The following is a 13,755-nucleotide window of genomic DNA, read 5'->3' on the forward strand; positions in this document are numbered from 1 at the left end:
TTCTCAAGCAAAGGATGATACGTCCATAAGGTACATGGTTGTCGGTATGGGGTCCTAATACCTTGGTTTATGATGAGCTGTGATTTGACCAATACCACATGAGGCCTATATCTTTCTGATTGGGTCGCTTCCTTAGGGAAGAAATAAATAATAACCATCACCTGATTCCCCATTTTTTTTTTATCAATTGGCTTTCTTGTTTTTTTTTCTTTTGCTCAAATATCTAATCTATTTTGCATTTGAACTGTTTTCAACTAGCAATTTTCATGGTTGGATTGTATTATTAGCATCCACTTAAGTTGTAGATTGATGCAATTGTAGAGACTAGGATGAATCCTATTATCCCTACATGAATGGTGGATGGTGACTTTTTCTTATATGAAATCACTCAGATCTCTTTTTTGCCTGTTGTAGTTGGATGAGCTCTTATTACATGGCTAGGATACAGTAACCAAAAATTCCCCAAGTTAGGAATCGCAAACTATAGGTGTTCATTTCGGCATAAATACATTTCTTAGGAGAAATTAACGTTACACCTTAAACAGGGGAAAAGAAGAGCTAAAAAGAAAAAAATAGTTAGTTGGATTATAATGAAGTTCTAAATATTCTGTCTGGTTTCTGGAAACCCTTTGGCATTCTGGGATGCTCAATTTACACTTGATAACCTAGTGTTAAGTAGATGTTGAGCCATCAGATGATCATTGATACTAGAAGAGTGTCTTATGGTTCAGATCTGGCTTTAGTGAGTGGGGGCTTCAATAGAAAAAGGTCAATATTGGGGTAGAGACCCTAGTCAAGGCCTTGTTAAAGTTACCAGGGCCCTTGAATTACTTTAACCTCTGCTTCCGTTAACATGCTCAGTTTTAGTTCCAGTTTCTATATACTTCAGTTGTTGGTTAGGTGATTTAATGAGTATGGAATATCTAATAAAAAATTTGAGGAAGGTAACCAACCATACATAAGTGAAGTTTATAAATATAGTCCCTCTCTATATTATAAAAAAAAAATATAAGTTGTTGTAAAAAGTAAAATGATTCCTTTTTTTTACTCTGGTTGGCGCTATCTTGCTGGAGCTCCAAATTGATAATCATATCTTGAATGATATCTAAAACTTTCACAATCTTCCTTCCTGAGCTGAGGCACTATCAGTTGAACTGGAGTATTCCGGGGATCTTTCTTCAGGTGTAAAATCCTACATGGGTTCTCTCTGCCTATTAGAGGGTTCCTTTATCATCGTCTCTCCATGCTGCTGTCATGGATGAGGGGAAAAATGATAATTACTGACCGGTAATTTGATTTTCCTGAGCCCATGACTGCACCCTAATTTTCCCTTCCTCTGGTTTTTGGTCAGTGGTTCTCAATCTTCTCATCTCACAATGAAGAATGGACCTGAGTGAATGTATAAATAATAACAAGAATAATGATTATAGTTTGGGTGACTCCTACTTGACTTCCTGGAAACCACATTGAAGTGGGAGTTGCCTTTTTATATTGTGCTCTTGGCTTCCTGTCCAGTAATAGGGACGGATCCCACTCTCTCCATGCTGCGGTTATGGGTTCAGGAACATCATATTACCGGTAAGTAATTATCATTTTTCCACATATCTACTTTACATGAGCACAGTTTTGGAACAAATTTTTTTTTTTGTTAGGAAGTTATAAGGGTTAAAAGTTGATCAGAGATTTCTCATTTTTAAAACAAAATGTACAAAACCATTTTTTTAGGGACCACATCACATTTGAAGTCACTTTGAGGTGTCTATATGACAGAAAATACCCAAAAGTTACATCATTCTAAAAACTGCACCCCTCAAGGTGCTCAAAACCACATTCAAGAAGTTTATTAACCCATCATGTGCTTCTCAGCAATTAATTGAATGTGAAAGGAAAAAATGAACATTTAACTTTTTTTTCACTAAAAATTTACTTTAGACCCCAATTTTTTATGTTCACAAAGCTGACAGGAGAAATTGGACCACAAAAGTTGTTGTACAATTTCTCCCGAGTACGCTGATGCCCTGTATGTAGGAAAAAACTACTGTTTGGGTGCACATCAGGACACCCCCAGGATGACGACGCCATCTACCCTGAGGTAAGATGGCGCTGGAAACTTAATGCCGGTGCCGCATTAAATTTAAAGTGTAATAATACGTACCTGGTCAATAAGGCCCAGAGCGCAGAGACATAGTTTTACGCCTCACGTCAAAAAGGAGTTAATAAGCTTGGTTTTGAGCACTTAGAGGGGTTCAGTTTTTAAAATGGTGTCACTTTTGGTTATTTTCTGTCATGTAGGCCCCTCAGTCACTTCGAATGGGATGTGGCCCTTACAAAAATTGGTTTTGTAAATTTTGTTGGAAAATTGTGAAATTGCTGAACAACTTTGAACCCTTCTAACTTCCTAACAAAGAAAACATTGTTTAAAAATTATGCTTATTTAAAGTAGACTTGGTAAATGTTATTTATTAACTATTTTATATTATATAACAAACTGGTTTAAGGGCATAAAATTTAAAGTTTGAAAATTGGGGGAACTATCAAAAATTGTGCCAAAATTCCTACATTTTCACAAATAAACACAAAAAATATCGGCCCAAATTTACCACTAACATAAAGTACAAAAAAATGATCTCAGAATCACTGAGATCATTGCAGTTTTCCAGATTTATAACCACATAAAGTGACACTGTTCAGAATTGTAAAATTTGGGCCTGATCAGGAAGGTGAAAAGAGACTTGGGGGGGGGGGGGGGTGAAGGCGTTAAAAGGGCATTCCCATCTCCAGGATTCTATCCCAATATGTTGTAGGTGTAATAATAATAATAATTATATTAGCAAATACCGTAGTTCTTTTGATTCGCTATGTCTCTTACCCCATTTGCAGGTCATTGCAATAGCTTAGGAATCCATGATTAAATGAGTTTGTCCACTACTAGGACAACCCCTTCTCAATCTGAATGTTTGCACCTGTGAAAATAAAAGCACTTATTTTCCGTTCCAGCTGGGTCGGCACTCACAGTCCCGGGGCTCACATACAGTTGTTAAGACACGTGAACCCTGCACCCAGTCAGCCCTGGTGTCACTGTCCCCACATTTGGATGTACAAGTAATCAAGAGAAAGTGAGAGAGCAGCCGCAGCTCTCACTAACTCTTGAATACTAATACGTCTGAAAGCGGGGACAGCGATGCCACCGCTGATTGGGCGCAGGGATCACGTGACATAAAATCCTCATGTGAGACCCGGGAATTTGAGTGCCAACACCGTTGGAATGCCACCGGCATGGTAGGTGAGCATAAGTGCTTTTTATTTTCACAGGGACAAACAATCATATAGTGACAGTTATTTAGCTTTCTTTTGTCATTTATTACACTCCTTACAGCTATATTTCGCCATAGTGGTTTTTCCTATTTCTAGCATTTTTATTCCCATAGGGTATATGTTGTGCACAGGTCCTTTTCAGGATACTTAAAATAGTTTACCGTTTGATTACTTTTATTTCTCAGGACATTGTCCCAGTTTATGGCATGAAGATCATCTCTCAGTCTTGGAAATTCTCCTTCCTGAACTATCAGTGACCTTGAAACCCCTCTACTATACATCTTCTTAAAGGATACATGAAAAATTATTTTTTTGTGATCACTATTACCCAAGTGACCTGCAGCCCATACATTTGATATTCTGTCCGGCTTACTGATTAATATTTGGTCTAGCCCCTGTTTGGCCCTGAACCAGTTGTGAAAGAGAATTGTCTTTCATTATTGTCAAAAACTTGTTTCCTTTGCCCGACCTTCAGGTTTCTGCTCCCCAATTTATATCAGGATAGTTGAAGTCCCCCATAATAATGACTTCTCCATGGTTCGTTGCCTCACCTGTTTGCTTTGAGAATATTTTCTGCTGCTTCCATTATACTTGGAGACTTTAAAATACTGATAGTTTTTTTTTTATATTATTCATTCTCTCTCCATGTATCTCAACATTTTCATTGGCCTCACATATATTCTCATGGTGGATAGTTTTAGGGATGATTTTACATATAAACAAACCCTTCTCCCTCGGTCTGATGTGGTGTGATCCCTACACGGTCAGACACAACCATTGCTCAGTACACAGCAGGGGCACATTTATAAGATTATCTCAGCGCAGGAACATTTTATTTAATCATAATCAATTGTGGAACTTATTATTATTCCACGATCTATTGATTAAAATGAAATTGTGTTCATGGGAAAACCTCTTTAAAGCCTTGACAGCTAGGTGATTAAGGGGATAACATTAAGTTATTATTTTCAACATCAAAGAATGTTCTGGTAATTTCCGCATACAGTACAGACCAAAAGTTTGGACACACCTTCTCATTTAAAGATTTTTCTGTATTTTCATGATTTTGAAAATTGTATATTCACACTGAAGGCATCAAAACTATGAATTAACACATGTGGAATTATATACTTAACAAAAAAGTGTGAAACAACTGACAATATGTCTTATATTCTAGGTTCTTCAAAGTAGCCACCTTTTGCTTTGATGACTGCTTTGCACACTCTTGGCATTCTTTTGATGAGCTTCAAGAGGTAGTCACCGGAAATGGTTTTCACTTCACAGGTGTGCCCTGTCAGGTTTAATAAGTGGGATTTCTTGCCTTATAAATGGGGTTGGGACCATCAGTTGTGTTGTGCAGAAGTCTGGTGGATACACAGCTGATAGTCCTACTGAATAGACTGTTAGAATTTGTATTATGGCAAGGAAAAAGCAGCTAAGTAAAGAAAAACGTGTGGCTATCATTACTTAAAGAAATGAAGGTCAGTCAGTCTGAAAAATTGGGAAACCTTTGAAAGTGTCCCCAAGTGCAGTTGCAAAAACCATCAAGCGCTACAAAGAAACTGTCTCACAGGAGGACCGCCCCAGGAAAAGAAGACCAAGAGTCACCTCTGCTTCTGGGGATAAGTTTATCCGAGTCACCAGCCTGAGAAATCGCAGGTTAACAGCAGCTCAGATTAGAGACCAGGTCAATGCCACACAGATTAATAGCAGCAGACACATCTCTTCAACAACTGTTAAGAGGAGACTTTGTGCAGCAGGTCTTCATGGTAAAATAGCTGCTAGGAAACCACTGCTAAGGACAGGCAACAAGCAGAAGAGACTTGTTTGGGCTAAAGAACACAAGGAATGGACATTAGACCAGTGGAAATCTGTGCTTTGGTCTGATGAGTCCAAATTTGAGATCTTTGGTTCCAACCACCGTGTCTTTGTGCAATGCAGAAAAGGTGAACAGATGGACTCTACATGCCTGGTTCCCACCGTGAAGCATGGAGGAGGAGGTGTGATGGTATGGGAGTGCTTTGCTGGTGACACTGTGGGGTATTTATTCAAAATTGAAGGCATACTGAACCAGCATGGCTACCACAGCATCTTGCAGCGGCATGCTATTCCATCCGGTTTGCGCTTAGTTGGACCATCATTTATTTTTCAACAGGACAATGACCCTAAACACACCTCCAGGCTGTGTAAGGGCTATTTGACCAAGAAGGAGAGTGATGGGGTGCTACGCCAGATGACCTGGCCTCCACAATCACCAGATCTGAACCCAACCGAGATGGTTTGGGGTGAGCTGGACCGCAGAGTGAAGGCAAAAGGGCCAACAAGTGCTAAGCATCTCTGGGAACTCCTTCAAGATTGTTGGAAGACCATTTCCGGTGACTACCTCTTGAAGCTCATCAAGAGAATGCCAAGAGTGTGCATAGTAGTCATCAAAGCAAAAGGTGGCTACTTTGAAGAACCTAGAATATAAGACATATTTTCAGTTGTTTCACACTTTTTTGTTAAGTATATAATTCCACATGTGTTAATTCATAGTTTTGATGCCTTCAGTGCGAATGTACAATTTTCATAGTAAGGAAAATACAGAAAAATGTTTAAATGAGAAGGTGTGTCCAAACTTTTGGTCTGTACTGTACATCCAAGGTTTACAAGGATAATACCCATTTTTCATTAATCCTTTAGTTGACGACCATGGGCCTTTTTATATTTCTTGGAATATAGCATGCTGGATGGATGGCATGTTATCTAATGTTGGAGCTTTTAGATATGCAACCATTTTTCAACAGTGTTTCCAAAACACAATTATTATATCAAACTGAGGAATATATTGTAACACTGATGTAGGTTGTTGTGTATAGTTGCCTTTTATTATATACTTTTTTTTTACCTATATATCAATGAGAATATCGTATTGACCTCTATGTAGCAATAACCATTCACAGCTGTCTTATAATTATTAAGCACTGCAGGCAGTATCTATCAGCTTTGTGTAATTTAGGGTGTTTTTTTTGGAAACCTCACATGTGATACATTGGATTCAACACTTTGCACAGTGTAATGAACTTACAATTATGCAAATGTACCCTTGTCCAAAGAGAATATGATGATTCCATTTAATGGATGTGCCTGGTGGACCCGACACTCTGGAAAAGCTATTTAATGTTGTATGATTTGTTCACAGCGATATCACCATGTTTAAAGTGGCTGCCTCAATTCAGAAAGTCCTAGTCTCTGGGTGGAGTTGTAAAAAGACAAAAAAAAACATCCTTTACATACTGTCCCCGAGTCCACTGCTGAGTCACCATTGTTATTATCTGCAGTGCTGACATCATGTAGGACAAGGGTGGAGAATCTTTTTTCCACCAAGGGCCATTTTTAACATTTCTGCCATCCTTCAGGGGCCGTCCAAATTGTGCACTAACTCCGCCCAGAAAGTATGTCCTGACTCTGGTACTGTTGTCAGGACATAATCTTTCATTGCATGTGCCTCAGCTCTCAATAGTGAAAACTGGGCACGCATGCTCCCAGAGCAAGAAGGAACTAATGGGCTAACGGCCATCAAGATACAGCTGCCGGCCCACTTACTTCAGTTCCCAGAAATTTGCCCAGGGGCCGGATAAAAGGTCATCTAGGGTCGTAAACGGGCCACGGGCCTGAGGTACACCACCCCTGATGTATGGAGACATTATCAGTGCATGTATAGAATAAATTAAAATGTCTAACTGGTTTATGTTTTACTTTTGTAACTCTTCTTAAAATGTGTTTCATTTTCAGATACGGATTCAGAAGATGATGACAACATATTAAGAAATGAGTGGTTGTCTCAACCCAAATCACTACATTATAGCATGTGTAATATGCTGACAAAAAAAGTGAAGCCACTCGGTTGTTCCCTATCACCGCAGAACATCTCGTCATTCTATAGGACTTCTAAGCAGACACACAGCAGAAATAGACATCTCCGTTTGCTACTGCCTGATCAAGAGGGTGAATCATCTTTCAGTGATTCAGCAGAAGACTCATTGGACAAAGGTTACTAGATTTACAAAGCAAAAGTTCAGACTCCGATATTTAGGGAATTTTTGCTGTTAATGGTGATCTGTGTTTGGCTATCTGTCTGTTCTGCAGTTTCCACTATTTTCCTTTGCAGTTTATAGTGTTCCTCTTTTGGCTCGTTGTGTGAGCTGTTTTAGTCCCTCAATCAGTGCATCTTTTCCTGTGTTCTCATTGGCATGAAGGTTCCATCTGAGAAAGTCTTTGTATTTGGATAAAGTGTGAATGTGTGATTTGTTTGTATTATAAAGTTTTATTAAAAATTCCAATTTTATTTTTTAATAATGCCAGTCTACTTTGTGTCTCTTGCAATGCATTCTGAATTGTTAATATAGTTTTGGCTTTTTTTTCTTTGTTCGGCTTCTTTTACTTTCCTTAGTCCCTCTGCATCACTCCAAGGATTATCATGTTGCTTAAAAGGTCCTGCAGTGTTTATATTTCAAATATCCCTCCTTACTACAAGGTTTCCGCTCATACAAATGAATGAGATTGTTTAGTTGGTACATATACTCAAGTATATGTACAGTGCATTGTGAAAGTATTTGGCCCCCTTGAACTTTTCTACCTTTTGCCACATTTCTGGCTTCAAACATAAACATATAAAATTCTAATTTTTTTGGGAAGAATCAGCAACAAGTGGGACACAATCGTGAAGTGGAACGAAATTTATTGGATATTTTAAACTATTTTAAAAAAAATGAAAAGTGGGGCGTGCAATATTATCCGGCCCCTTTACTTTCAGTGCGGCAAACTCACTCCAGAGTTCAGTGAGGATCTCTGAATGATCCAATGTTGTCCTAAATGACTGGTAATGATAAATAGAATCCACCTGTGTGTAATCAAGTCTCCGTATAAATGCACCTGCTCTGTGATAGTCTCAGCGTTCTGTTTCAAGTGCAGAGAGCATCATGAAGACCAAGGAACACACCAGGCAGGTCCGAGATACTGTTGTGGCGAAGTTTAAAGCCGGATTTGGTTACAAAAAGATTTCCCAAGTTTTAAACATCTCAAGGAGCACTGTGCAAGCATAGTAACATAGCGTACAGGCCAAAAGTTTGGACACACCTTCTCATTTAAAGATTTTTCTGTATTTTCATGACTATGAAAATTGTACATTGACACTGAAGGCATCAAAACTATGAATTAACTCATGTGGAATTATATACTTAACAAAAAATTGTGAAACAACTGAAAATATGTCTTATATTCTAGGTTCTTCAAAGTAGCCACCTTTTGCTTTGATGACTGCTTTGCACACTCTTGGCATTCTCTTGATGAGCTTCAAGAGGTAGTCACCGGAAATGGTCTTCCAACAATCTTTAAGGAGTTCCCAGAGATGCTTAGCACTTGTTGGTCCTTTTGCCTTCACTCTGCGGTCCAGCTCACCCCAAACCATCTCGATTGGGTTCAGGTCTGGTGACTGTGGAGGCCAGGTCATCTGGCGTAGCACCCCATCACTCTCCTTCTTGGTCAAATAGCCCTTACACAGCCTGGAGGTGTGTTTGGGGTCATTGTCCTGTTGAAAAATAAATGATGGTCCAACTAAACGCAAACGGGATGGAATAGCATGCCACTGCAAGATGCTGTGGTAGCCATGCTGGTTCAGTATGCCTTCAATTTTGAATAACTCCCCAACAGTGTCACCAGCTAAGCACCCCCACACCATCACACCTCCTCCTCCATGCTTCACGGTGGGAACCAGGCATGTAGAGTCCATCCGTTCACCTTTTCTGCGTCGCACAAAGACACGGTGGTTGGAACCAAATATCTCAAATTTGGACTCTTCAGACCAAAGCACAGATTTCCACTGGTGTAATGTCCATTCCTTGTGTTCTTTAGCCCAAACAAGTCTCTTCTGCTTGTTGCCTATCATTAGCAGGGGTTTCCTAGCAGCTATTTTACCATGAAGGCCTGCTGCACAAAGTCTCCTCTTAACAGTTGTTGTAGAGATGTGTCTGCTGCTAGAACTCTGTGTGGCATTGACCTGGTCTCTAATCTGTGCTGCTGTTAACCTGCGATTTCTGAGGCTGGTGACTCGGATAAACTTATCCTCAGAAGCCGAGGTGACTCTTGGTCTTCCTTTCCTGGGGCTATCCTCATGTGATCCAGTTTATTTGTAGCGCTTGATGGTTTTTGCAACTGCACTTGGGGACACTTTCAAAGTTTTCCCAATTTTTCGCACTGACTGAGCTTCATTTCTTAAAGTAATGATAGCCACTCGTTTTTCTTTACTTAGCTGCTTTTTTCTTGCCATAATACAAATTCTAACACTCTATTCAGAAGGACTATCAGCTGTGTATCCACCTGACTTCTGCACAACACAACTGATGGTCCCAACCCCATTTATAAGGCAAGAAATCCCACTTATTAAACCTGATAGGGCACACCTGTGAAGTGAAAACCATTTCCGGTGACTACCTCTTGAAGCTCACCAAGAGAATGCCAAGAGTGTGCAAGGCAGTCATCAAAGCAAAAGGTGGCTACTTTGAAGAACCTAGAATATAAGACATATTTTCAGTTGTTTCACACTTTTTTGTTAAGTTTATAATTCCACATGAGTTAATTCATAGTTTTGATGCCTTCAGTGTCAATGTACAATTTTCATAGTCATGAAAATACAGAAAAATCTTTAAATGAGAAGGTGTGTCCAAACTTTTGGTCTGTACTGTAGTTTTTAAGGTTGAAGGAAGACTAAGTCCATCTAGTTCAACCCATAGCCTAACATGTTGATCCAGAGGAAGGCAAAAAAAAAACCATGTGGAAAACACTAAGCTCCACATTGGGGAAAAAAATTCCTTCCTGACTCCATACGGCAATCAGACTAGTTCCCTGTATCAACGCCCTATCAAGGAATCTAGTATATATAACCTGTAATATTATACTTTTCAAGAAAGGCATCCATGCCCTTCTTAAATTTTTGTAGTGAATCACTCCTTACAACATGCGGCAGAGAGTTCCACAGTCTCACTGCTCTTACAGTAAATCCGCTTCTGTGATTATGATTAAACCTTCTTTCCTCCAGACGTAGAAGATGCCCCCTTGTCACTGTCTCAGGCCTCAGAGTAAACAGATCAGTAGAAAGTTCTATGTACTGTCCCCTCATATACTTGTACATAGTAATAAGATCACCCCTAAGCCTTTGTTTTTCCAAAGTAAATAACCCCAAGTGTAATAACCTGTCTTGGTATTGCAGAACCCCCAGTCCTCTAATAACCTTGGTCCCTCTTCTCTGCACCCTCTCTAGTTCAGCTATGTCTTTCTTATACACCGGAGACTGGAACTGTACACAGTATTCTAAGTGTGGTCGCACTAGTGACTTGTATAGAGGTAAAATTATGTTCTCCTCATGAGCATCTATGCCTCTTTTTATGCATCCCATTATTTTATTTGCCTTTGCAGCAGCTGCCTGACACTGGCCACCAAATGTGAGCTTGTCGTCCACCAATACACCCAGGTCTTTTTCAGTTTCAGTTTTGCCTAGTGTTTTACAATTAAGCATAAAATTATACATTTTAATTCCTCTGCCCGAGTGCATTACTTTACATTTATCCCCATTAAAGCTCATTTGCCATTTATCAGCCCAAGCTTCTAGTTTACACAGATCGTCCTGTAATATAAAATTGTCCTCCTCTGTATTGATTACCCTGCAGAGTTTAGTGTCATCTGCAAATATTGAAAAATTACTCTGTATGCCCCCTACAAGGTCATTAATAAATATGTTAAAAAGAAGCGGGCCCAATACTGACCCCTGTGGTACCCCACTGTTAACTGAAACCCAGTCTGAGTGTGCTCCATTAATAACCACCCTTTGTTTCCGATCACTGAGCCAATTCTTAACCCACATACATATATTTTCCCCTATCCCCATTGTTCTCATTTTATGTATCAACTTTTTGTGTGGAACCGTAACAAAAGCTTTTGAAAAGTCCATATACACAACATCCACTGCACTTCCTTGATCCAGTTCAGAACTTGCCTCCTCAGAAAAGCTGATCAGATTAGTTTGACAGGAACGGTCCCTCGTAAACCCATGTTGATATTGGGTCATGAGGTTATTCTTCTTCAGATACTCCAGTATAGCATCTCTTAGGAAACCCTCCAGGATTTTACCCACAGTAGAGGTTAAGCGTTCTGACCTATAATTTCCAAGTTCGGTTTTTGTCCCCTTTTTGAATATTGGCACCACATTTGCGATCATATTGAAATGGAAGGAGTATCAGACCACTGCAAATATACCAAGACCTGGCCGTACCTCTAAACTTTCATCTCGACCAAGGAGAAGACTGATCAGAGATGCAGCCAAAAGGCCTATGATCACTCTGGATGAACTGCAGAGATCTACAGCTGAGGTGGGAGAGTCTGTCTATAGGACAACAATCAGTCGTACACTTCGCAAATTTGGCCTTTATGAAAGAGTGGCAAGAAGAAAGCCATTTCTCAAAGATATCCATAAAAAGTCTCGTTTGAAATTTGCCACAAGCCACCTGGGAGACACACCAAACATGTGGAATAAGGTGCTCTGGTCAGATGAAACCAAAATCAAACTTTTTGGCCACAATGCAAAACGATATGTTTGGCGTAAAAGCAACACAGCTCATCACCCTCAAAACACCATCCCCACTGTCAAACATGGTGGTGGCAGCATCATGGTTTGGGCCTGCTTTTCTTCAGCAGGGACAGGGAAGATAGTTAAAATTGATGGGAAGATGGACGGAGCCAAATACAGGACCATTCTGGAAGAAAACCTGTTGGAGTCTGCAAAAGACCTGAGACTGGGACGGAGATTTATCTTCCAACAAGACAATGATCCCAAGCATAAAGCAAAATCTACAATGGAATGGTTCAAAAATAAACTTATCCAGGTGTCAGAATGGCCAAGTCAAAGTCCAGACCTGAATCCAGTCGAGAATCTGTGGAAAGAGCTGAAAACTGCTGTTCACAAACGCCAACCTCAATGAGCTCGAGCTGTTTTGCAAGTTAGGATGGGCAAGAATTTCAGCCTCTCGATGTGCAGAACTGATAGAGACATACCCCAAGCGACTTGCAGCTGTAATCACAGCAAAAAGTGGTGCTACAAAGTATTAACTCAAGGGGGCCGAATAATATTGCACGCCCCACTTTTCATTTTTTATTTTTTTTAAAACGTGTAAAATATCCAATAAATTTTGTTCTACTTCACAATTGTGTCCCACTTGTTGATTCTTCCCAAAAATAATTTTAGATCTTTGTTTGAAGACAGAAATGTGGTAAAAGGTAGAAAAGTTCAAGGGGGGGCAAATACTTTAACAATGTACTCTATTGCAACCTTATATTATTGCTTTAATGTGTGAAAGTTAAAAATGACTACTCTTGTGCATCTAGAGCTCATATTTGTCTTCATGGGCGCACAATACAAACAAGCCTCATGTGTAGTCAGAGCCTGTTTCTTTTCCTTAACTGTGGAACCACAGAGGTCCTTATAGAAGCTGTGGACGGAAAAACAATAGAACTATGTAAAGGGGTTGTCCACTACTACGACAACCCCTTCTCAATCACTTTTCCCCCCAAGTAAACTAACAGCTATACTCCCCACCGGTGTCGTCACCGTTCCAGCGTTGTCTACACTGGCTCTCCTGGGGCTCACTTGACATAATGTCACATGATCCCTTCAGCCAATGAGCAGCCACTTCACTTCCCTCTCCTTCCGACATAACTGAAAAATGGCTGTTCTCTCTTCCTCCGGATGTCTGATTTGTCTAGGATGGAAGAGTGAAACGGCCGCATGCATTGATTTTCATAACAATGTCAAACGATCCCTGGGAGAGCCAGTACCGACACCTCTGGAACAGCACCGACATCGGTGGTAAGTATAGCTGTTATAATTTTACTTGGGGGAAACAATGATTGAGAAGGGGTTGCCCGAGAGGTGGACAACACCTTTAAATTAAAGACTATGTAACGCTAATATTTTACGCTTTTATTTATGTAATGTAAGAAAGACATTTAAACCCAAATTTTTTTATACATCCTTTTTGTTAAAATTATTATAAAATTTGTCTATTACAAGAAAGGAGAACCATATTGTTTCACTGACACTAGGGGGATATTTGAGAAGTGGATATTGCGGAGACTTGCTGTAATACTAAAATGTGCAGAAATTAACCAAACTTTTCTAGAATGCTTGCTTTTTCCTTGCAGCTGCTTGAGCATTCCTTCACCCCTGACCCTTACCCATGATGCTTTGAATGTCTGTATCGGTTTCTTGCGTTTGCTCTAAGGCTGTTCTAAGGAAGCAAAGTGATTGGCTGGAGTAGGGCAGACAACGAACAGCGTGGGTCAGATTACAAGCCATCAGAACCTTGATCTCTGTAAAGTAGGTAACTTCTGAACACCAACCTCTTATTAGTA

At 39.8% G+C, this 13,755-nt stretch overlaps 1 protein-coding gene across 4 annotated transcripts in view; it reads left to right on the forward strand.

Annotated features, from left to right (window-relative positions):
- Positions 1–13,755, forward strand: part of TNRC18 (trinucleotide repeat containing 18) — a 739,821-nt gene that overhangs the window by 411,902 nt on the left and 314,164 nt on the right. For all 4 annotated transcript variants that reach the window (XM_073647819.1, XM_073647820.1, XM_073647817.1 and 1 more), the window contains exon 16: positions 7,090–7,347. In XM_073647819.1, the coding sequence (XP_073503920.1) occupies positions 7,090–7,347 (258 nt within the window). The remainder of the gene's footprint in view (positions 1–7,089; positions 7,348–13,755) is intronic.

This window comes from Phyllobates terribilis, unplaced genomic scaffold (genome assembly GCF_046119375.1).
Source record: "Phyllobates terribilis strain yellow unplaced genomic scaffold, ASM4611937v1 Scaffold_9__5_contigs__length_417890890, whole genome shotgun sequence".
NCBI lineage: Eukaryota > Metazoa > Chordata > Amphibia > Anura > Dendrobatidae > Phyllobates > Phyllobates terribilis.